The 24136-nt window shown below is 42.8% G+C and overlaps 1 protein-coding gene across 1 annotated transcript in view; it reads right to left on the bottom strand.

Moving 5' to 3' along the window:
* Nucleotides 1-24136, bottom strand: part of ALK (ALK receptor tyrosine kinase) — a 322686-nt gene that overhangs the window by 25754 nt on the left and 272796 nt on the right. The window contains 8 exon segments of the mRNA XM_037405275.1: nt 1440-1538; nt 2756-2908; nt 3889-3987; nt 5483-5665; nt 6532-6676; nt 7654-7785; nt 10180-10330; nt 14759-14921. Coding sequence (XP_037261172.1) covers nt 1440-1538; nt 2756-2908; nt 3889-3987; nt 5483-5665; nt 6532-6676; nt 7654-7785; nt 10180-10330; nt 14759-14921 — 1125 coding nt within the window.

Below are 24136 nucleotides of genomic sequence, written 5' to 3'. Positions count from 1 at the left end.
TCTGTTTACTTTAACTGGATCTTCCAAGTATGAGTCCAGTTCCAGACTTGAGGAAGTTGGGGTATAACCAACTTTTCTAAATCACGCAGAAGTGACTAAAACCTGGAATGAATTATAGCATCATATTGTTCAAAATGGATGGACTAAACTGCTACCTCAGAATAAGACACTGTAGATAAAAACAGCTTATTTTGCAAAACTTCCTCTGTTCCTAAACAACAGTTGGACTACATTTGAAATCAGATTATGGTAGTGTTATATTCCTTGAATCACTTCACTGATACTTCTGAAACATCATTAGAAATCACACCTTGAAAGAAGACAGCCTGTGGATATTCCTTGAAATAGTAATTGATATTGCAGTATTTTTTTCAAAGCAAGATGCCAATCGTGAGGAGGTTAAATCACTATTACCCTTACTATTGATTTCTGTGGGAGCTGGATTGAGCCCAAAGACTGTGACGGTAACAGCTATTGCATCTTCTCCAGCAGATGTTGCTCAGGGGAAGAATTTAAGGGGTAAACATGCGCTTGCAAAGGCAGACAGATGCAATGACCTATCCACAAACCCTTCCTGTCCTCCATTTTCCTCCTCATTGCTTTTGCTTTGATTCTTTAAATCGCTGCTCCTTCCTGAGATAGCAATGATAGGCTAGTTGGATGGAAAGAGGATTACTCTTCCGCTCCCTGAGAAGTAATTAGTAATTTTAAAGGAGTACTGTCAGGCCAGAAATCACACATGTAGGACCATGTGTGTGCAACTGATAACTCCCAAAATTCTTAAAACTGAAACAGCTGTGCAAACCTAATTTACTAGTTGCCATTTGCTGCTCTGGGGGCAGCCCTCCCCTCCCCCAGACTATATACGGCATGGACAAAGAAAGGTGGCTGAGCTGTGGTTTGAATCCCTGGCTGCTTTTCCTTGACTCCAATCTATTCTGCTTGCAAACGAATGCAGGTGAGCTACTGTTTAAAATAAGAAAATGAAAGGGTGAAAAACACCTTTCAGAATTTCATGTAAAGATGTTAAGAATGCCCACATCTACTAAAGTAGCAGTTTGTAAAAGGAGAACCTGTGTGAGAATTTCAAGCTTAAATGACATACATTAAGAGGCAAAATGTGTACACAGGCACAGAAATAAGGAAGCCTGCTTTTAGGCATTAAGCACCAACAGCTCTGACAAAACCAGTGGCAGCTGTACACTACAACACAAGCAATACTGTCTCTTTCAAGATGCAGTCAGTAACTGAAACCTCCTCACATTGGTCACTGTGGTAGAAACGACGGCTGAAATCTGAAGTTAAGGCCTGTGTGTGGGAAGGTGTTATTAAATACAGCAGTAGCTAAAAACCTGAATCGTTTTGCCTCCCAGGGCCCAGTTATCCCCGGCTCAGATCCAGCCCTCATATGAAAATAGCTTTTGCACAGAAACACTCACCTATCATGATTCCTGAAAAAGCCAAAATTAAAGCAGCCACCAATGCTGAAGTCACTACAGACAAGACCAAGGAGAGAGGGAGATGAACCACCGGCTCAGCTGTAACAGAGACAGGAGAAGAAGGAATTACATGTTGGAAATTATCTTCAAGCAGCCACTTCCTTGCAGACAGATTTTTCTGCTCTTCCATTTACTCATCAGCTGCTCCTATAGTGCAGAAGCAACCTCTGGCATGATCAGTTCTCAGGATCTATGACCTTTAATACCTCATTGTTTCACTTCCCTCAGTTAATATCAAGCCATTATAACAGATGGTTTGCTATCAATGAATTACCGCGTGCACTCCCTGGGTATGAAAACAAGACCATAAAAAACAGGGGCAGGAGGTTGGGGAGGTGGAAAGAACATTACATTGCCAGGGTTAAAGTGCTGCTATCAATGCCAAATCACAGCAAAAGCAGAAGGCGGACTGCAATATGTCATCTTCTAAATGCATCTAATTCAGGGAGAAAAACCTGATAACAGTAAGTGTAGTACAAAGTATTCCATAGCTGCATCCTCACTTGGGACCACGAGGCATTCAGTGATCATCTATTAAGGTTTACTTCACCCTAGCAAAATGACTGTGCTTTTTACCCATTTTACAGATGGGAATAGTAAAAAGACAATAATTTTCCCACGCCAGTGAGAAAGCTGAGAGCGGGACCCTGAAATCCTGGAGTCACTTGCTCTAATTGCTGGGCAAGAATATGAAGGAAAACTGGTAATGGAGCTCTGAGCACCTGGTTTTTCAAGTAAGACAAGTACAGGCACTGTCTTTAGTTTTTCTCAGAGGTCTCTCCTGCAGAATTTCTTATAGATTTTGCACCTGAACCTTGTATGTTCAAATCCACAGGAATTATATTTTCCTTCATCTTGTACATTTTTTTGGTTCTTAAGAGGACTGACCTGGAATTTAAATTTAGCTGGAAAATTCCTTCAGTGCGCAAAATTCCATGACTTCAGAGCAGAATGTGAGCATCAGCACAACCAGGCACAAACTTTGACCCTCCTCAGTGCTGCCCAGTATGCCAAACATATACCATAAAGCAAACCAGCAATGCTGCTCTGTGCACCATTCCTCAGCACCGATGTGTCTATATCCTAAGAAAATAACTCTGCAGTATATACCAGCAGGAAAGAAGGTAACATTCAACAGAAGCCAGTCCTAAGAAAGCAGAGATAACACTTTCAGGATGTCTTAACAGTCCAAACTAGATTTTTGCCACACATTTTCTGTTCCACACACTAGCAGCGTATCCCATACACCTACTTACCTATGCAAGACACACCGTCCTCAGCCAGCTCTGTGCCTGGCTCACAAAAGCAAATGACTTTTTGAGTCTCAAGATCAACACGGCACTCGTCCATCTCACAGTGACTGCAGTTAAGATGCAGCCTAATTTCCACCTCTCCGTGGCCCTCTGTCACTAGGGAGTAGATGAAAGAAGCAGAATTAATTACTGTAAAGATCATTCGTATCATTCCTTTGGGCACTGACAGAAACAGGGGACATGGTGGTCACAGTTGCCAGATGTGGCAGGGTGGACCCCATCTAAGAAACCAATTTCTCCCCACCTTCCATAGCTACTGTCCTTTTCTCATGCAGAAAATCATATCCAGCTAAATTAGCCCCACTGCTGTTGAGATGCACGGGCTCTTTTTGAGCAGACTGTCCTACCAGGCTGGCAAGGAGGCTGCTGCCAAGGCTAAGGGAAAGCTGCCCTTTGAGCAGTCCCTGGGGCTCACCCATTTCTTTCCTGGCCTTTATTCCCTCCGAGACCAAACGCGGCCATGTTTTGAAAAATTTCTGGCTGAATTTATCAGGCCAGAGTGCATCTGTATTTGAAAATACTTCTGGCTGTTGTAAAGCAAACATTTTCTTTGAGCAAACAGGTATTTTTGTATTTTCTGAACACATCACAAACGTATTCAAGACATTGACTTCTGGGCAAACACAGGCTGGAGTGGCAGTATCTATCACTCCCATACACACCGAGGAGCACTGGGCTGTTTTCTCTAGAAGCATCCTGGTCTGACCTGGATACTTTGCTGAGGGATGTTCTAAGGAACACGTTTGCTAGTGAACAGTCAGGTGCTTTATCTGTTTCTTTCCTAACTTTTCTGAACTATGAGGTTATGTTACCACTTTCCTTGGCCAAAATTATTTTATAGGCTGGTGGACTATATTGTTGGAAAGTGATCTCTAAAAGCCTTGATGTCCTCTCCACCTGCCTTCTTCCTGCTACTTCTGTTTATTCTCCACTGGACTTTGTTATGCTGTATGGCTGCCTCCTCAAGTTCATGATGACACTAAACTATACCCAAAAGGTTGTAAAGCGTCCTACAGAGGCAAACTATTCTTAACATGAAATAAATCCACTAAAAGAATTCTGACCAATATGAATACCTTTAAGTGCTGGAGTGTATAAAGTACCAATTGGATTAATAAAGGACACACCATCCTCCCCATCCATCTCTGGGTCATTGTCCACTGCAGCATTGCCACCTATGTCAAACCAGAAGTTACCTTAACAGACTGAGGCTCATTGGCACTAAAATACAAATAAGCACTGCAACATGCATGACTTCAGCATATTTAGGGAGGCATCCAAATGAGGAAAGAGAGTAAATCCAAGTATTTAACATATAGGGAACATTTCGCGCATTGTAACGCAAACCACCGGTCTTTCATCTCTAGAGCCTGACATAATAGCGGCTCAATTTAATAGCAGCAGCTTGTGATAATCAATTTCTTAGCTCTGTTTTAGGCAGACTTGCAAACTAAGGCACAAACTTCATCTTTAACCATTTGGATGCTGTGAAACAGATAAGCCCTTCTTAAAATTAATGTAGCCGAGAGACTGGAAAACACCAGTACTCAAGGGCTAACTTCAGTACCCTTGGTGATCAAGGTATGTACTGTGTCAGCAGAGGGAGTAAATAATCTGATATTCTTCCTCTCCCTTGCACCCTGAAAGCAGGGTGGTCCACCAGGAGCAGGGATTGAAGGGATTTACGAGTTGCTTATTTGTGCTTGGGCACACAGAACATATCAGGAGCAAAGTATGGGCAATACATAGTACATATCAGAAGCACAGTACGGGCCATATGTTTTGTACTACAAGCATGCAAAGATTCCCCCACCCCACCCAAAAATGGCTTTTCCTCTTTAACCATCTTCAGTGAAATTAAAATTATGTCACGTGAGGCATTCTGTTGGAAAAAGAAGCATTACACAGTAACATTGGTATAAAACATGCACTTAATCATTTAAACTCATTACTTCCATCTCAGGTTTTATAGTCTATCATACACTTGATTTAAGCTGTGGAGAACCAGGAGTTAAAATGTCCACCACAGTGCAGATGGCTGAAGAATCTATGTGGCCCAGGAGATTATGGGTTAGTAGAGATCTTGAATCTGGCCCACACCAGTTATAATCAACATAATGCCATCTGACAGCTGTCCTGAGACCCACAGCACATGAAATTAGCTCCTTGTTGACTGAAGTCAACACCACCATTGTTATTAAGAGGGGTCCTGGCTGGCAGCCTGAGCCTCTGCCCCCAGAGACCACCTGCACAGGACCAAGGCAGGGCAGGGTAGAAGAAGCTGCGTCTTTCCCCTGGCATAAAGCCTGGCTGCCAGCCTCCAGGACCAAAGTCCTCAAAACACAGGTGCTGGCAACGGGAGCACATAGCCTGTGGCTCCTCCTTCTGCAGCACTATAACCCCGAAATGAAAGGCTCAAGAATCACAGCAGGATCTTGATGGCACATTTTGCAGAGTGCAAAGCCAGGATTACAGATGAAGGACTGACATCTGGCTATTTGCTCAAAGCCTAAATGCCATACATTCATCTAGTGCTAAAAAGGCAACACACAAACATACTAGTACATAACAGTCAAATATGCTAGCTACAGGAGAATGAACTATCAGCATTTTGCTGATCATTAGCACTAAAGGAGGGGAAGGGACACCTTGAACACGAAGCCACTTTACCTATATATCCTCCGCCTCCTCCACCTGAGGAGCACCCCCCTCCACCCCCTCCGAAACCCCCTCTTGTCTCCCACCCCCACTTCTTCATGGCCTGGGGGCAGGATCTTCCTCCAGTAGCACCTTCCAGCAAGGATTTTCCTGACCACAGGAAGGAAGTGTTATCATTCCAGCCACCTCCACCACCTGCAGTTAAGAGAAGAGAAAAGGCACAGGTAGGGGTTATTTTTGTGTAAAAAAAACACTGCAGGGAACTGCTGGACAAGCACTCCTCCAAAGCACCTCAGCTGAAAGTAAGAATCTCATGCCTTAGTTAGAAGAGGGGATGTGCTTGCTACACAGTGCTAGTGACCTTTCTGTAGGGCTTCTGACCAAGTTAATCACCTGCACCCCTTTTCACCTACCATACAAAGAGAAGTATTTTCTATGGAAAATGTAAAAAGATATCCCTGCCTACTCCCCAGCCGCTTTGTTTCTGGCTTACAGAGCCTTCCCCTTCTCTTGGCAAAAAATACTTTTGAAAAAACCCTGTGTTGGTTCTGAACTGGAACAAAAGGGATTTAGTGAAAGGGGTGTGAACACATGTCCCAGCCCCACTCTAAATGCAACATACTCACCAGTGACTCACTTTCAGCTCTGCTGGTTGCTCAGTCCAAGGTCTCTTCACAGAGACTTCTAGCCAGGGTGCAATTATGCTCTTTCTGCATAAGCCAGGGAAACTGTGAGTATGTCTACACACCACAAAACAGTGCAGGGAGCAGGATGGCCACATTGGCACTGCAAATCCCCACATCAAAAATCAAACAACTTGCTTATGAGAGGTACTACATTATTTTGGGAGAATGTTGCTATTGCTTTGGCTATACCATCTCTGATACCCTTATTTAGGCCAAGTATCCTGCGCTGTGGGTACATCCTCTATGCATCTGTTATACTTCCATGTTCTCCCTGAACTGTGTTTTCATGAGTTTCACCTCACTCCCTTGTGAGGAGGGATCTGGTAGTACCACATATTCACAAAGGTTTTCTTAAAAAGAATAAACTTTCCTTACCTGCAGCTCCTGAATTGCCATTCAACCCTGGAATAGAGGAATCATTCTCCAGTCTTTCTGGATGGAATGTGTCTGTTTTGGCCCTGTAGGCCCTGCCACCACCACCTGCTGCAATTATCAAGGGGACTGGTTCTCCATTCTCCATCTTAACAAATTCAGAAACAAAGGTGGTGTTCAAACTGAGTCAGACATGCGAGTGGAAGTTCAACCACATGCTAGCTGCTGAATGTTGCCCTAAGCAGGCATCTAGGACTGCTGAGCACTACAAATTACAACTGCATTATTTATGCACCCACATCCAAAAGATTAATGAATAGCACAAGTCCTACCAAGTTATGCAATGGAGAACAGTGGCATCAGCAGCTCTATGAATTGTACCTACGGTGCTGATGGATCTTAGAAACCTCGTACTGTTACCGTGTGATGACTTTCACCAAATCAAACAGTTAAGGAGCACTGCTCTGTATAGTGCAGTATTGTGCCTCCACTGGGAAAGGACTGCTACACTGGAAACTGTCTGAGCATGTAGAGTTATGTATAATTATGTAGAAGCTGGGTGATCTAAACATATTGTTAACATCTGAAACCGGTGCTCGGAATGAGTACTGTCTCAGGTAGAACATGACAGAAAAGATCAGTAGGCCCTAGCTACAGAGTTGCCAACAGAAAACATACAGGCTGTCCTCGACTCCTCTTGTCATTGCACCACACAGGCCAAATGTGTAGCTGAAGTCTAATGTTCTGCAATGATAGATTGGAATAAAGTCCTGTGGAATTTACCCTTTGCTGTAGAATTACGCTTCAAACTGCAAAACTCAGTTCAAACTGTTACATCTGCATTCAAATTATGCTTCAAACTGCAAAATCCAATTCAAACTATTATGTTTGCAAAGGAAACTCTAAGCCACTGAAGCAAGTGTGGCCATACCACGTAGCAGTCCTAAGAAATGTGAAGGGCCAAGTCAGCCCACTGCAGCTACCAGCTGGTAATGAAGGATACCCGGAGCTCGCTTTATGGACCCTTCCCGAGAGGTGTATAAAGGGTTCTCAGGTATTTCAGGCTGCCATACTAGAGGCAGGATGTGTTCACACTGAAGGTGCACAGGGACTATGTTTCCATACCTTAAATATGTAAGTTGCACCTCCCCCGCCTCCACCTCCTCCTGCCCATTCATTGACGCTTCTGTTCACACGTATCTCTTCTTCAATCACATTGTTCTCTCCAATGCAGACTTTCTGTATAACATCATTAGTCTGCAAAAAGAAGACCAGGTTTGAAATCTGGTGAGAAATCTCCACATCCCTGTACTCACACAGGCCTCCTGGACCCTTCACACACACACACGTGCACACCCCCGTAAACTGTCCTCCAGTGAAACCACGTAAGCAGAAGCAAGGGAATGCTTTCTTGCTTTGTGCTTCAAACATCATCAGAAGAATTTGCTGCCAATCTAACAGAATTATTTTGAAGCAAGCTCAGTGCTGATACCTATTACCACGTAAAACAGCTCCATAAACTTTTAACACACAAGATGTAGCAGGATTTACTGCAAATACTTCCCAGCATTAACTACCTGTATTTCACAAGTGGAGGAAGGGAATAACTCAGCCATGATGTCACTTGCCCCGTGTCATGCAACAGCCAAATGGCAGAGACACAGAGAGAACCCAGGTTTCTGTACTCCTCTTCCAGTGCCCCACGGGCTGGGGCCAAGCAGCTAATGTGCATCTGTCCTGAACTAAGGTGTTATTTGCGGCTCACGTAGATGTATCAGAGCTACTTTTAACCTACGCAGTCACAGCACAGACAGCAGCAATGAACTCGGTGTAGACTAGCCACCTAATATTTATCTAGACTTCCAAGCAGGTTTTGACATTGATCTGATGCTTACGCTGTAGGAGCAATTTTACTGTAATTACCAGTGCTAGCTAGTTCAAAGCCTACCAAACCAGCTGCAATCCCACCTTTGACTGCAAGGTTTACCTGATGTTATAGAAAATACCTCACAAAAAAGGCTCCATATTTCCTAATTAGCATTTTTATCCCCTCTACCAACTAGCACCAAATGTAATGAATTAGGCAAATGTAATGTATTAGGCAAATCACTGAATTCACTAACTGATTTCAAACACAGCATTAAACCACCATTTATAAGTACTTCTGAACTATGACCTAAAAGAGGTAACTTGCTTTGATTTTAAACTGGAGCACTAAAGCGCATGACAGGCAGGACTCTGCTGTGAGTATCTGTAAGCTGCAAGTGCTGCTTCCGGTTTATTTTGCTTTATACATTTCATCTCAGTAACACTCTCTTATTATGCACGCCAAACTCACTAAGTCAACAACACCTTAAGGGAAAAATGCACAAACAGTTATTACAGTAGGACTGACTTTCTACTTTCTTCTGCTTTCATGTATGTGTTTTATTTTGGAAGAGGAACCTGATAAAAGCATCTTCAAATTACAAATTATTCTGTCGACCACAAAATGTGTTTAGGTTGCACCACAGAATGAATGGCATCCATTTGGTGTGTGCACACCTGCCTATGGAACCAGACAATTCTGTCCCTCGTTTTCCCTCTCCTTAATTGATTTGGATTTGGGTGGGGATGATTAATAAAATGACAAAGTCAATGACCCAAAGGAAGCACTAGATTACAATTGAATTAAAAAAAAAAAAAATCCTTCATGGCAAAGACATAACTGATTACAATCCAATCTAGTAAAAGTCCCTTCTACAAGTCAATGCAATCTCTTTGCCTCAATGAAAGAATTACATTAGCACTCAATAAATTCTCACTAAGATTACAGTGGCCTGCAATTTAATGAGTCCATATATTACACTCAGCTGGAATGTCCTAGTTATAGGCGTTAGATGGAAGTTTGAGTTAGGGCATTTCTCATTTCAAAGAGGCTTCATATTAATGGTTTGTTTGTAGATAAGTATAATTCCAGTTTTAGCATTATTTACTTCAGCACCCATCCTTGAGAACCCCTCTCTATTGTCTATATCCTTCAACCTTTCTCTGCCGTAGCAGACTGCCAAGCTCTCATCTCTGGGGTGCCAGCTGTTAACAGCTGAGAAATGCCCAGCATTTAAATGTCCAGCACAAACCCGCAGGTGAAATTTCATCAGATAATGCTTGCACCTTTCTGTCAAGGCATTTGCAGCAACAATTGGTTAGTGACACAAAAATCAGGACTGAGGCAGCAGTGTCTCCCCTTCCCCTACGGAGCATAACCAAGCTGGCCCTGTGAGGTGAGTGCCTGCATTGCTGCAGGGTGCTGCGTGATGGCAGGGCTGGGCTCCACAGTGGAGCAGAGGCAAAGCCTTGTGCAGTCAACCTTGAAAACCGATCTCCAGAGGAAAGGGAGGCAGGCTGTCTTTCCTCCCTGAAAACCCACACAGATGCTCCGAGACATGCAGCTCAGTCAGGAACCTGCAGTGTGTTATCAGTGGGGCCTGAATATTGAAGAGGAGATGAGCACAGTAGCATGGTACTTCACCTTCCCACGCCCATGCCCTCCCAGTAAAACTGTACCTATACCTTGAACCACAAACCACAAACCCCAACCCCCTCCGTAAACAGACAAACTCCATGGATTGTAGAAGGGATTAAGGCAAGACAGAAAGGCCAATCACTTACACTAGGACAAGCGTCTTCTCCTTGCTGTCCCACCAAGATATACAACGTATCGCCCTTCTGGAGGTCAAAGATTCCCAGCACAGACACGCCATGGGACCGCACCATGGTGTTCTTCCCTCCTTTCCCACCAGCAGCTCCATAGCCTGAGATGCTGCAGGAAAAAGAACACGACATCCTGGCACCTGAGTTGTCCCAGACAGGAGGAAGGCAGCACAAACCACTTCTGGGCACTGAGTGTTTTGCACACCTCAACTGTACACAGTGTCACAGGGCCGTGGCCTGAAGACCTGACACACTAAATAAATTCAAACCCAAAGCTTGAAGACTGAGGTTCTCTGCTCTACATGGACCTGTCAACTTGGGTAGCTACAAAACAGCTTCCTTCATGTTGATTCTTGGGCAAACACTCACTGAGGACAGAGTAAGCAAGTCCCTGTAGTTTCAAACTTTACTATATGAAACACATCTTGTTTCCCAGAAGGCATACCCCTGAGAGGTTTGCAGCAAGGGAGAGAAAGAACGGAAGCAGAAGAACCGGTAAGTACAGCACATATGGTAAAAGAGAACATTAAGCATGAGATTGACAGGGGGACATTTGAGAAAGCAGACAGCATAACTGGTCCTGGTAGCACGGACCAGATGGGAAACAGCTCTCCTATTCCCAGGACCAGCAGAATATAGAAGAATAGATGGACATGATACTACCTGCAGTAAACAAGGGAAGGCAAAAGCCCTCTGGTTAAACTCACAGTCACCACGAACACCTTGCTGTCTCCAACCAGGGGTGGCTAGGTTGCATACACAGGCTGCTGTGGTCTCAGTTAAGGCTCTGGGACTCTTATTTCAAGCCATCAAGATTCAGAGGTCCTTACTGTTGTTACGTACCCAAAGATGGCTGTACCACTGTATTGCTCAGCTCCTCACTCTCCCTTCCCAAGTACGCGAACAATTTACATACTTGAAGCAGCTTTTATCAAAGGATTCAAAATACTTTATAAAAGTCATGATAAAACACACATCCCTGCTGCAACAAAGGACAGAGTTACTCAACTTTCTGAGCAAGTGAGTGATGGTACAGCTAGCTCCATTTGTGTCTGAAATAAGCAGATGATTCTCCACTGACGTTAGCAGTTTTGCAGCTATTTCAATGAGAGCAAAATTCAACCTGGAGCATGTAAACAGTGACTGCGGCGCTGAGAACACACTTCCTCCCCACTTCCTAGCAGTTAAGAGTAGAGGTGCTCTGTGTTAACTCCTGCTTTCCTCTAGCACCTGGCTGATCTTTACCCAGCAGAGCCCTGCCTGCAAGCAGGCTATGAGCAGAACAAACCAGCAGTGCCCACTGTGCGTCAGCACCCTGAACAGGCTGGGTAGCCAGCTCACCTCCAGCCAGCAACCTGCCTTCATGATCAGCAAGAGGAACTCACCTTGCAACGCTGCGCTGAGGCAGCCAGCATGGAGCAGTTCTGATGCCGAAGCAACTATGGGGCATCGAGCGCCTCATAAAGCACATTAGATCCTCACAACGTGACACGGTTATGTTCACGCCACTGCTGATAACCAAAGCGATCACTCCTCAGTAAGGCTGCACTGGAGCCAGCAGAAAAAGAGGTGGACACAGCACTGGGTTACCCTGAACAGATGCTGCGTGAATCTGAAGACCGAGTTGATTTGCTGTACAATTTTGTTATGGCTAATGAGGTGCGCTATCAGGCACAGCGAGCTGGCAGGGCTAATTGGCTGCAATTAGGGGCCATATTTTTCTGTGTATGAACAGATTTTGCATACAAGCAATGATGTCAGGAAGTCAGGAGAAATCATTTTGGCCTCATTCAAAGGCTGCAGACAAAGAAAACCCAGTAGATTCAGGTGACAGTCGTTCTCTATTCAAAATGGGTGTCACTGTTTAGACAGGTGGGTTATCTTGTCAAGCGTTGGCAATATCCCTCTCCTTGGGCACAAGTTTCTTTTACAGAAGGAATCCATTTAACCATATTTGCCCTCAAGAAAGATCCAGACCACTCTGAGTAGATACAACCAGAATGCAGAATATCTTCGACTGCCTTCCTCTTTTTCTTTTACTATGATACCTGTAGGAACTGAAAAAGAAAGCTGCGTCTTCAGGAAGGATGAGGATGAGCAGAGTGCATCGGCAAACTGGGGCTGAGAGCAAAAATTCACCTCTAGGTAGACAGGTCATGGGAAATACTGGAGCTAGTTTTGAGAAGAAAATACCGTGCCTAGGCTGGCCAACTTAGGACACCTTCTTGCATTCCACTGTGTTGTGTTCCTGTGCTACCTTACAAGAAGGGACCAGAGAAAAGAGAGGACAGTGGAAGTGACAACAAATGGGGCACTCAGCAAAACGGACCAACAATTCTTGCTCTGAAAATGGAAGAATTCAAATAATGGATGGTAACACATAATTTATTACAGTTCACTTCTCTCATACATGATCACAGGCCTAGATATAGGATGACAAGACCTTCTGAATGCTTATAAAGAAATCTGAAAAGAAAAATATTCTTTTATATTGCCTAACTTTATTGTTATACAATGTGCAGTCCTGTGGGAGAAAACCAGATGATTTTGTTCATATCAACACTGGAGCATGTAGGACTCCAGTCTTCAAATGAAGTTGCCTACAGTCTGTGGCAGCCTGCCCAGACTTTCATAGACGGGTTGGTGTGGTATGCTTGTGCTCGTAGAGTTTTGTGCAAAGTTGAGCTTTCTGTCTTTGCATTTTAATAATGCATATTCTGCCTCATGCTCACACTATCTATATCCCTATTCAACTACCAGGAATGTAACTCACTGCTCTACATTACACAAAGTGCACTGATAGGGCATAACAACAGCTTAAGAGCCGAAGAGCCAGCTGGAGGTTTTATCTCTGGGTCAGGCATACTGGAGATGGCTATCAGGCTGACTTACAGGACCCACAGTGCAGCAGGCCTGCGGGGAAGAGCTAAATACAGGCAGTGGGTCCAGACTCCGGGAAGCCTAGAATTGATATTGCTACATCGCTACTTGACATTTTCCTAAGGCTAGGCTATACAGGGGGACTCTGCTGCCCCTTCAGCAGCCAGAATCAGGAAGATGTCAAGTTAATTTAAGCCCACAATTGCCTCCTCCTTTCCCCAGGCTGTGAATTCTCTACTATTGCCTTAAGAGGTGCAGAAGAGAATGTCATCCATTTATATATAGGTTACCAATGACATTAGCCATCTATTATCTATACAGAACCTAAAAGCCTGTTAGGTCATTTACAGGACTTAAATAGACAGCTCCTCCCTGCAGGACCTGTGTTTTGTATCATGTAGCAAAAATCAGCCTACAGTTGCACTGGAATTCTGGCTCTTCTTGGGCTGTGATATTAAAGAAATGACAATGCTGTAGCTTTATTGCCTCTTCTCTTTTGGGCTATACTTTATAACTGTATTTACTGAATGCCAGTGCTGAAAAATTCTGTTCACCTCAGGCAACTCATTTTTGATAGCTGAGTAAAACATCATTAATGCTTTTTTCATTACCATCAATCCTTGTGGTAATAGGCACTCGGGCAGAACTTGCGCCTAGTCTAGCTTAGCTAGTTTCTCAAAACTTCTTTGCAGTAGACTTCTGCTAGAGACTGACATCTATCCTCAATATTAATATTCTTTTTTGATAAAAAGAAAAAAAAGAAGGTGCTAGTAAGTTTTAACTGAAATTTGTTCGAAGCCTTCAGTGGAATGTTCTGCTTTGAAATTCATTATATCATCATTGGTTTCAATAGGGAATATTGCATAAAAAACAACCACTAGAGACAGTCATTGATTCAAACAGACAGTTCTGCTTACAGACTGATGCATGTAATAGCTTTATGTTACCACTCGGATACACTGACCTAAACTTTGACTGTACTTCTTTGCCCAGCAAGAGCAAAAAGAAAAAGCGATCGGTAAAAGTCTGATTAAGTAGCATTGAACCGTACCTGATCATCTCCCTTTGAAAATAACTCCACAGAGGGATACAGGCATTAGAACCCTCAGTATCACAGAGCCTAACATTTAGGTGGCTGGCTGCCAAAATCAATTCTACAGTGGTGAGCCAGGCTTACAGGCACAACTTACCATGCCTAGATTCAAAAACATCAGGATGCAGAGCACAGCTTGATGCAGGCTGTCCAATAAGAAATGCGGACGTATGATTGTGCCTCCTATACCAGGTGAAGAGTGAGAGAAACTCATTCTGATGCCAGAATTCAGTGGATGGCATATGGGATATGTACGCCCCTTGGCCTAGGGAGGTCAAAACACTTGATTTTCAGCTACTTATAGAGCTCTCCCAACTTGTAACCATTTAGGCTGAAGACTGGTCTGCCTCAGATGGCTGCTTCTCTTTCTTTTCACTTTCACCAAAAAGTCGCATCTTCCAGACAACAAATCTGAGACTGGAAAGTTTGGAAACCACAGGATCAAGGAGAAGTAAAACCCAAGTAGATATCAGCCAAACTCTGAATACACCTAGCATGTGTCTGCAGCTTGGATAAGTTTCAAATGCAACGATACATCATGACAATCAGAGACGGTTCCCATACCTGTATGTGTTGGTTGCTGGTACTCTCCAGATCTGAATGCCTTGGAGAATCCCTTCAGCTCCTACAATCACGCTGAGGTTGGAGTTCCTGTAGGCATCGTTGCATTGGCTCTGTGTGGGGCCGTAGGGTCCACTGGCACCACATGTTGTGAATAACCAGTGCTCTGAAATGAGGACATATACAAAGCATGATCCAAATGTCCAAAGATCAAGTAGCTATCCTGCCGTTCATTCACTCTCTCTCATTGGACCAAGAGAAGAACCTGGCCCTTGAGGTTTTAGCGAGAAGGAATACTCACAGCAGTCTTTTAAAAAAGACTCATAGTGCTGTGTATCTCAGCATTTGACAGCTTTTCACCTACATCTCCTGAAAGCTATCACAACTGTGAACATAGCTTTACTTTTTCTAAGGCTCAAAAAAGCAAAGATGACAGAGTAGAGTAAAATGCACCACAGATCACCTAGTTTTGGGCTCTGCTCTCCGGGCTGTTACAGTGCACACTCATAACCTCAAGGCTGGTACATTTTAGCCCTTTCAGTTTCTACAGACATTTGATTATTGAATTTATTTTATATTGGAAAGTATCTGTTAATTAGATAAAACCCTGTAAATGCAACATCATCTCAGTGATTAAAGCATTAAAATAAACTAATTGTATCTTGAATAATTATTTGCTTACAAGAGGTTCAAGTTAAGCTTCAGCAGGCAAAACACCTTATCTGAGGCCTGTAAAATTCAGCACTGCATGTTCGAGGCCAGAGCTGCGGCTGTAAATCAATGCATCCCTATTACAGCCATACTCATCAAGTGAAAGTAATAGCCCTGTACAGATTTTTAGAACAAGGCATTGCTAATTTGTGCCTCAAAAATCTAATTTTTAAATTTGAATACATGATGCTGAAAATGCCACCTTTTCCCTTAAGAATCCGCTATCAAGGCCAGCGCAGCTGCAAGACCACAATGCTGTTGTAAAACCCACCCTAACATATTTGCTCGTATATCAGGAAATACTTCATGTGTAATCAAAACTAAGACCCAGATGGACAAAGCATTTTGGGTGCACATTACATGATTTATCATTCATACTTATTAACAAGCTAATCTATACAATATAATAAACTCTGTTACTTAATCCTACTGACATTAAAGACAAAAGATTTGAAATACATCTAAAAACATTATTTCTACAACTGATGTTGGGCCAGCCAGCCCTCCTTATGGCTTTCTCAAAGGACACCATTTTTGCCCGCAGCTTCCACTAACGCAATACATGCACTCTTTCAGCGATGATACTAATTAGCTCAGATGCAGCATTAACTTGATCTGCTTCTTGGAATTCAGGGCTATATGGTCTAGAAATGATGTTCTTCATGTGTCTGGATGAGAGAGGCTAGCAGTTCTACCATTGCTGTTACTGGAGGGGTTCAAACACCAGAAATCCAAGGAAACACATTAGTTTAGCTGGGCACAAGGTCTGAACTACTTTTTCACAAACTAATCCTGAAGCTGAACTCATTTCGTTTTTATAAAAAACATTCAATGCTTGAAATTGATCAAAAAATTTGGCAGGACTTTAAGGAATAAAGTGGCTGGTATTTCTGAAAATACTTTTTAATACAGTCTTGGCTGTTCCAAGCAGCAATGCAAAACTACTACTTTAGGAAAGCTTCCCAATCTAAGTACTGCTGAGAGAATAGTCTCTTCCTTCTTACTGCAAAATCTATGCCACCCCTCCTCAAAGCTCCCCTGCAAGGGTCCTCTAGAGATTTTGCTACCGTTACTTATTTTATATAGATACTTATATATATATATTTTTACTTATTCCTCCTGTCCTTCTGCAATGGGTGGCAGTATAAAGTCTTAAAATTAGTAGATAGCAAATGGAAGAATTCTCCTCTCTCTGCCTCTGATGTATCCCCAAAAACCCAAGAGCAACAGGTAAGAGGAGAAAAGCACCTACGAAAGCAAGGTCTAAATGCTCCGAAATCAAATTGGTTCAGCAGCTCCAATATCAACAATCTTGCACCAGAAGTTACTTATGTTTAGTCTTGCAAAAAAACCCACCCCAAACCAAAGCAAAATCTCACACAAAATGGAAGAGGAGAGATTCATTCTGTCAGCTATCACAGTGATTTAACATTGTAATATCCCAGTGGGCTAAGCCACCTGCACTGTAACATATGTTTTATAAAGCAGGCAGGTAAGTGTCTTCGTTTGGAACAATAAGAAGCCATTTGGATGTCTCTGGCGAAACATCAAACATTCCCAAAGGTAGAAGCAGGTGACCTTCACGGGGACAATAAGCCCAAAACGTGAGAGAATCAAAATGGAAAACTGGAAGTGATAAAACCTAGGAGAGACCATAGCCTGTGCATACTGCTGCTATGATTAAGCTTTAAATTTCTAATTTACTCCCTTTAAATAAATCTTGCCCTCAGGTATCTGCTTACCTGGCCTTGGCGAAAGTGTCTCTAGACGATGACACATGTAACGCAGCACTGCTGGATGTGAAACGGGCTGCTCTTGACTCCCACTGGGTTCCAGGGACAGGCGATCAATGAACTATATCTTATTTAAAAATACTTTTAAATAGCCCTCTGTCTCCTTAAAAACCCAATGCCCTGGTGGAATAGAAGACAAAATGTCCTCCTGCTGCAAACATCATGCTTTCAGACTTCGAACTGAAGCAACCAGGACAACTTCTGTATGTTCTGCCTCTTGGACAGGCTAGAGGGGGGCTCAGTCCCAGTGCAAGGGCAGTATCAGGGTAAGAGCAAAGAGTGCTGGCAATTTAAGGTTAGTAGATGTGCATCTAAACTCTTAGAATCTGGCTTTTAAAAGTGTGAGAGTACAGGGAATGAAAAACCACAGCTAGGTTACACCAGGGAGTGTGACATAAGGAACCTGGAGATGACAGAGCACAGAAGGTACTATCTTACATTCCAAAAGCAGCCCCGCTGTAATCGATAAGTGGCATACACAAGATTGCAGGTAAAGCCTCCCAGGTTCTGCAGTCAGTGCCGGCAGACGTGATTACTTGCTCTATGCAGGTAGATGGTAGACAGGAATGGAAGAAAATGTGTTTCACAAGTGGCAGAACTGGCTGGTGGCCTTTGCCCAACACATTGCAGGAGGATGCCTGGCCCAAGCGAAGTCCATGGGGAGACTGCAACTGATTTGAACCAGCAAGGACTGAAGTAAAACCTACAGCCAGGTGTTGTGCGAGCTCCTCATTTGTCACTGCTGCATTGACTGGCACAAGCCCTCCTCCTGTTTATGTGCACTTTCATATGTGATACTGAAAGCCAGTCCAACATGCAACAGCTTTGTCGCTGAATTAAATGGGACAGAATATGGCATGGGAAGAAGTCGCCCCTCATTTCAGCGTAATTAGGACAGATGGGTCTTAGTTACAATTCTAGATACATGCTAAAACCCTCACACTTCCCTCTCTCTTCTCTCTTAAACATTTCACAAAGCCAATCCTCGATCTACAGATGTAACAGCAGCCCAAAATCTTGAATGACTAACCCAGTAACAAAACAGAGTACTGTCCATCTTAGATAACCCACCATTTCTTTTTTTTTAAAGTAAGAATAACCATTCACTCCCTCTAAAATATTTATTTTCTCCTGATTCTAGAAATGACTGCGGCATGTCTCATAAGCTCAGAGAGAGCACTGCTGCAGGTTGCTGCATGCCACAGCAGTTTAATTCAATTTGAAGCATTATTTTGATCTCCAAAGATTAAAGCAGTAGCACTGAATCGAAAATCCTTAAGCAGCTAGGTCAGAAGCATAGGGTTTTTCCATTGGTGCCAACGGTGGTCTGTCGCATACTGCATGGGACACCTCTCCTTCCTGCTGCAGTGTGCGACAGGCTAACGCTGCCAGCACCTCACACTCACATGACGGGAAAAAAGTAGGACTCTGCAGCCTGAGTCTTCCCAAATAACCAGCAGATTTCGGAAATGTGCCCAACTTCACACTAGTTACAGATGCCCACTTTCCAGGAGCAGCTGAGCATTCCCATGGTGAAAACAAACAGGTAGTTAAATGTAGAGTCCCTATATATCCTGTCATTGGCAGTGGCAAGATGCTAACTGGGTTTAAAAACTGGAAATTCCTGTTTAAGGTGGGGACGAAAGAAAAGAAGTGAAGATTACACATAGATTCAGAATTGGGGTACTTCATTTCAGTGACTAATTTATACATCAGTCCATTTGACAGAATCCCCTTTCACAAGAAACACGGCAGAGGAAACATTTGCTGTTCTGCCTGTTCACCCACACACCTGCCCTCCTCAAGCTCCCTGGCAATCTCTCCGGCACATTGCTAAGGTCCCAGCAACAACATTTTGCAAGAAAAGCCATTTTGACTCTATTAAAATGGATTTAAAAAAATTCGTTCTTCCAAACTTTCCTTTCTGAATTACATTTTCTGATATATTTACACACTCAATCACTTGTGCTCATTTTCTTTTGCACAGCAGAAATTCAACTTTTTGCACAGCAAAAATTCTAGTTTTCACACAGCTTGCCTAGGTACATAAAATGCACAGCAACCAAGGCACTGGATTTCAGCCACAGCAGAGGGGAGTGATGTCCTGCTCTTGGAAAACAAAAAAACCAAAACCCCACAAGACTTAAAATGACTAATTCATTTGAAGCTCTGCTACTACTTGCAGCCCAAGGAGGCACTGCTGCAGGCACTGCTGCAAATAATGGGCAGCAGCAACGAAGAGAAAACAGTGCAGCAAAGCCTAAAGCACATTTGTTCTTCTAATGTAGAAAGCAATTTCACTGGCACACACAGCACATAAACTCCGTACTACAAAACAGACATAGGCATTTCAGCTATACCTCACGGGCTTAAATGTATTAACTGGCATTTGCTAAACTAAGCTGGTTCAAACCAAGGTTCAACTCATTCCAAACCAAAACTTCACTGTGATTTGAGAAAATTACCAACCAAGCACCATGGTACTTGGCTTATTTTGGAACCTAGAGTAAGTAATGCAGTAAAGAAATGCATCAGTGCTTTAAAACAATGTGTAGGCAGCTCTTGGAACTCGCTGCCACAACCTCTATTCAGACTAAGAGGTTACTCCTACTTCAAACAGAGTAAAAATACCATTAACGTGAGCTACAAGGTCTCATGCTTCAGGGTCATAAGAACCCCAGAAGCTAAATTTTTGAAAGCAATTAATTCTGTTGGTTGTCCCTCAGGGAAGTTCATTTTACTTCTTCCTCTAAGGCAGATGTCATCAAACTTGATGCCATGAACAAGCAGAAAACTTGCTTCATTTATTTGCAAAAACATTCACAAACTCCCTTACGATATTTGGCCAATATGGGAAATCCGAGGCTTACAGGAAACTGCCCATCTTAATCTTCATGGACATTTGGCTGCCCCTGGCGCCCCGGTTGTGTGCCGGGATATACCCTTTACTCGGTGGATGAGCAATCTCAGTTACACATTACAGTAACTCCAGGGTTGGTCTGTGCTGAAAGTCTGTAGGCAACATGTACTACAAGCACATAGAAGAAAAATGTTCAGTGATGTAAGGCAGGGAAAACCTTTCAGTTTTGCTTTGGGTTCTGTTGTTTGTGTCCTGTGAGCAGTAATTTGAGTTTATTAGCTTTTCCGGGATTAAGTTTGCCAGAGATTAATGGGGCGGGGAGGGGGTTTGAAAGATGGTGGTAAATGGCAGAACTAGGTTGTGCTCACAATCGCAGCCCCCGAACTGTTAAATGTGTCTACACAATGGTATTAATGGGATATAAAACGATGACAGAAATCAGTGAGTCTTGCCAGCAAGACCAGCAGCAGTTACTCAGGTATGGGTAGCCTAAGACGAGGCCAGCTTTTCAGCTGTTTATGGAGTTGCTGTTTCTACCTCTTTCTATTTTCTAAACGAGGGTGGCAATGGAAGACTCGGCCATGTTTCTCAATTCAACGAGAGAGGCACCTGCAGTGATGACAAACGTATGCCAGATCGATCCTGAGTATCATTTCAAAGAAATACTCAAAGCTTTAGATTTTTCTGAAGCGTCCATGTAAAGGGAATACTATGGGCTATCCTTGTGGGAAATTATCTGTGGTCAGCACAACAGGGCAAGGGCGTTGCTGACTTTGAACAGCAATGAGAATGGCTTGTTTCTTGCTACCTTCTGGAACCAGAAACTCACAAAGCAGCACGAAGAAAACAAATTTATTTTCTCTTTTACATTTCACTTAAAGAGATAGCAGGAGTCTTCCATAAAGGGCGTTAAGTGAGACATGCTACTAACTTTTTGGAATTTATTTGTTTACAATTACAAAGGATAGTAGCATGTAAGATAACAAAGACCAAGATGGGTAGAGGTGGCAAAATTATTTCAAAACCTTTCCTGAGATTTATAGGAGTTTCTGCATAATTTAAATTGCCATTCTTAAGAGTGGGCAGCTTTAAAATGTTGGTCTAAAATGTGTGAATCACCCTGTTTATTTCAATTGTATAATGAACTCTGGAGAACAGTTATGCCCATTCAACATTGCTATGTTGGGATCTAGTTGTATGTTGATTTTGAGTACTGCACCTTTACTATCTTCAATCCTACAGAGATAGCAAGTGTAAACACTGCAATAAAGAAATTAATGCCTGTATAACCTGAGATCCCACCATCTGTCTCTGAACATTTTCTATCACTGTTCACGATGCTACTTTTGTTGGGGGGAGGGCACTGAGCTGTTATTCGCTGTGTTAATTGATGGTTAATATAAAAATACAATTCTGCAAATACCTTTATTGCATTATGCCAACAGTTCAGTTAGTATAATTGCACACAAAGAGCAACCAAATGTAATTTTCTTTTACTTAGTACTCGCTCTGCTGTTCCTTTCAGCTCCTTCATCTGATTAACTAATGTGACTCAGAGTTCTTCCGAGAAACAGCCATGAAAGTACTCATAAGAGAACTCGCCCTGATGCAAAAGACAAAATCTGTGCAACCACTAAGTGTTGCGGGGAAGAGACCGGAGCTGAAGGAAAACAGTAATCCAGTCTGGATGAGAAAATGATTTGATGAGAGTTTCCATGCAAGAAATCATGGCTGCACAATGGCTGGTGGATATGCAGATCAGATGGGACCAAGCAATGCAAGATTGAAGGGGAAAAAAGGTTAATGTTTTTGTACATTTCACAACATATCATTATTGCACCTTGTGCCCTGACACGTGTAAGTTGTCAGGACAGACAAGAAGCTGAAACATCAAAAGAAAGGCTATCCCCATGGCATTTACAGCCTATTCAGAAGCACAAGAAATCTTTAATTAAAGCTTGATTGCTCTGTGTCTTGTTATCTCCTTTTGCCTACTGAGAATCCTATTTTGTCTCCTCCAGTTTCCATGATAGTAATTTGTTTACCTAGAGTTCCTCATTATTGCTCACTGTATCTTTATATGCCTGAATTTCCCATATTCTAGCCTTGGTCTATAAAAGAAAATTGCATTGGTTTGATATAAATTGGCTTTTTACTTGGAAGTTAAACTCCCTGCAGGGAGATGCTATGGCTTGAGTGGCTTTCAGTTTTACTTAAACTAATACCTAATCAATTTAAAAACCAACCTGAAGTAAGCTTGGTTTACATCAAAATAAACACCACACAGCCTTTTGTATGGATTTCAACATTTCAATCAAAACTCCCAGTTCTGCTAAAGATGCTTTGATCTTCTGGTGTACACAAGCTTTCTTACAACTTTTTTACAGGCTTCTTCTAGAATCAAGTTTCACCTGCAACCTTTCAGCAAAAAGCTGGCATTTCAGCAAGTAACATGTAATCAATTAATGAAAAAAGGAAAGCATTTGCATTGCTCTGTGATCACCTATTTAATGGCCACCTTGCACTGCACGTAACTGTGTGACTTGAAACCTACAGGAATTTTTCTGTGCTGGTCCTGGTTATCATCAAGAAACCTGAGAGAGCACCACCACCATACTTGTAGCAGTTCGGGGTCTTAATTCTACACAGCGCGTTCATTGTCCCATGTGTGACACATGACAGCAGTTAACAGATTTCTGGAAGCTTTAGGATCTTTCTTAGAGTGGCTGCATTACATGTTTTGAACCTTCAGTGTACACACCCTGGAGGCATGCCAAGCATGATAAGCAATGACAAAGCTGGGCGCAGGGCCTAAGAACAGAGAGGGTGGGGAGGTTGCTAGAGATGACTATTGCTTCTGCTGACAATGGATTTCCAAGCACAGGTAAAAGCAGCAGGTGCATGTAAGAGGTTGTTTTCAATTACAGAGTAGCAAATTGAGGCCCATACCCTGGAAAGCAATGGAGCTTCTTTGGATTTTCTGTCATCTAAACAAAGTGGTACCTGGCTTCCAAACTGTGCTTCCTGCTGCGTAGGCTAAGCTGGCTTGGGGACCTGGGGAGGGCATTTTATTATCCTGTTGTTTCCTCAGCTACAGGAACATAGTTTTTTTGTTTTAATATGATTTCTTAAGAAGGAAATATTATAGCGTGTGATCCATCACAGGAGCCAAAGATCACATTAGCTGTAATTACTTTTGGCTGAGCTCATATTGGTCAATGCAGTCTTTGGGACTTGATGGTGGTGCTGATGCTGCTGGTTCACTCGCACAACAGTAAATACATGGCCATCAAAGTAAAGACCTTGACAGACTCAGCCTGAGGTTTCTTAAATGCATTACAGAATGCAGAAAGAAACAAGATTAAAGCTGGGTAAAATGCACAGCCCAGGGAACAAACATCTGCAGTGTTTACTGAGAGCAGAGACTCGGCAACACAAAAGAAAAAGGTGATTTGGTGCTGTGGAGACCCTCAGAAATGCAATGACTTCCCACTGCAAGAAGCCGCTGCTTAGCTTCTCTGATTTATGCCCTGTGTAAACCAAGGGCACAAAGGGGAGAAAATTGCTTTAGGAGTGATTTCAAACCTCAAGAGCTAGAGACAATTTTAGACAGACCATGAACAGAACAGAAGATCAAGCCCAGAAATTAGGCAAGCTGGCTTAGATACCACAGGAATTGCCTTGAATTTTCATCGCAAGACTGAAATCTCTAACTAAAAATCATGTTTTTAAAACAAAGATGAATGCTGTACTCTTTCAAAATGGGCAATAAAAATATTACTGAAAAAGCAAAGCTATGCTATTTCAAAGTGAGCTTATATTAACCAGAGATGGGTGTTCAGGTTACCACATGCTGGACTCAGTCATTTAGGACATTTTGCTTTGACTCCTGCCTATTTCTATATGACCGTGACACCAAACCATCCCATCTTACAGTTTAAAATCACTTTTTACTTCAAGAAGAGGCTCCCTCTGGTTCTTTCTTTCACCAGCTTGCAATCAAAATCCCAGTTACTG

Source organism: Falco rusticolus, chromosome 12, assembly GCF_015220075.1.
Source record: "Falco rusticolus isolate bFalRus1 chromosome 12, bFalRus1.pri, whole genome shotgun sequence".
Classification (NCBI taxonomy): domain Eukaryota; kingdom Metazoa; phylum Chordata; class Aves; order Falconiformes; family Falconidae; genus Falco; species Falco rusticolus.
Note: the sequence above shows the minus strand (reverse complement) of the source record. Positions and strands in the feature narration are given on the sequence as shown.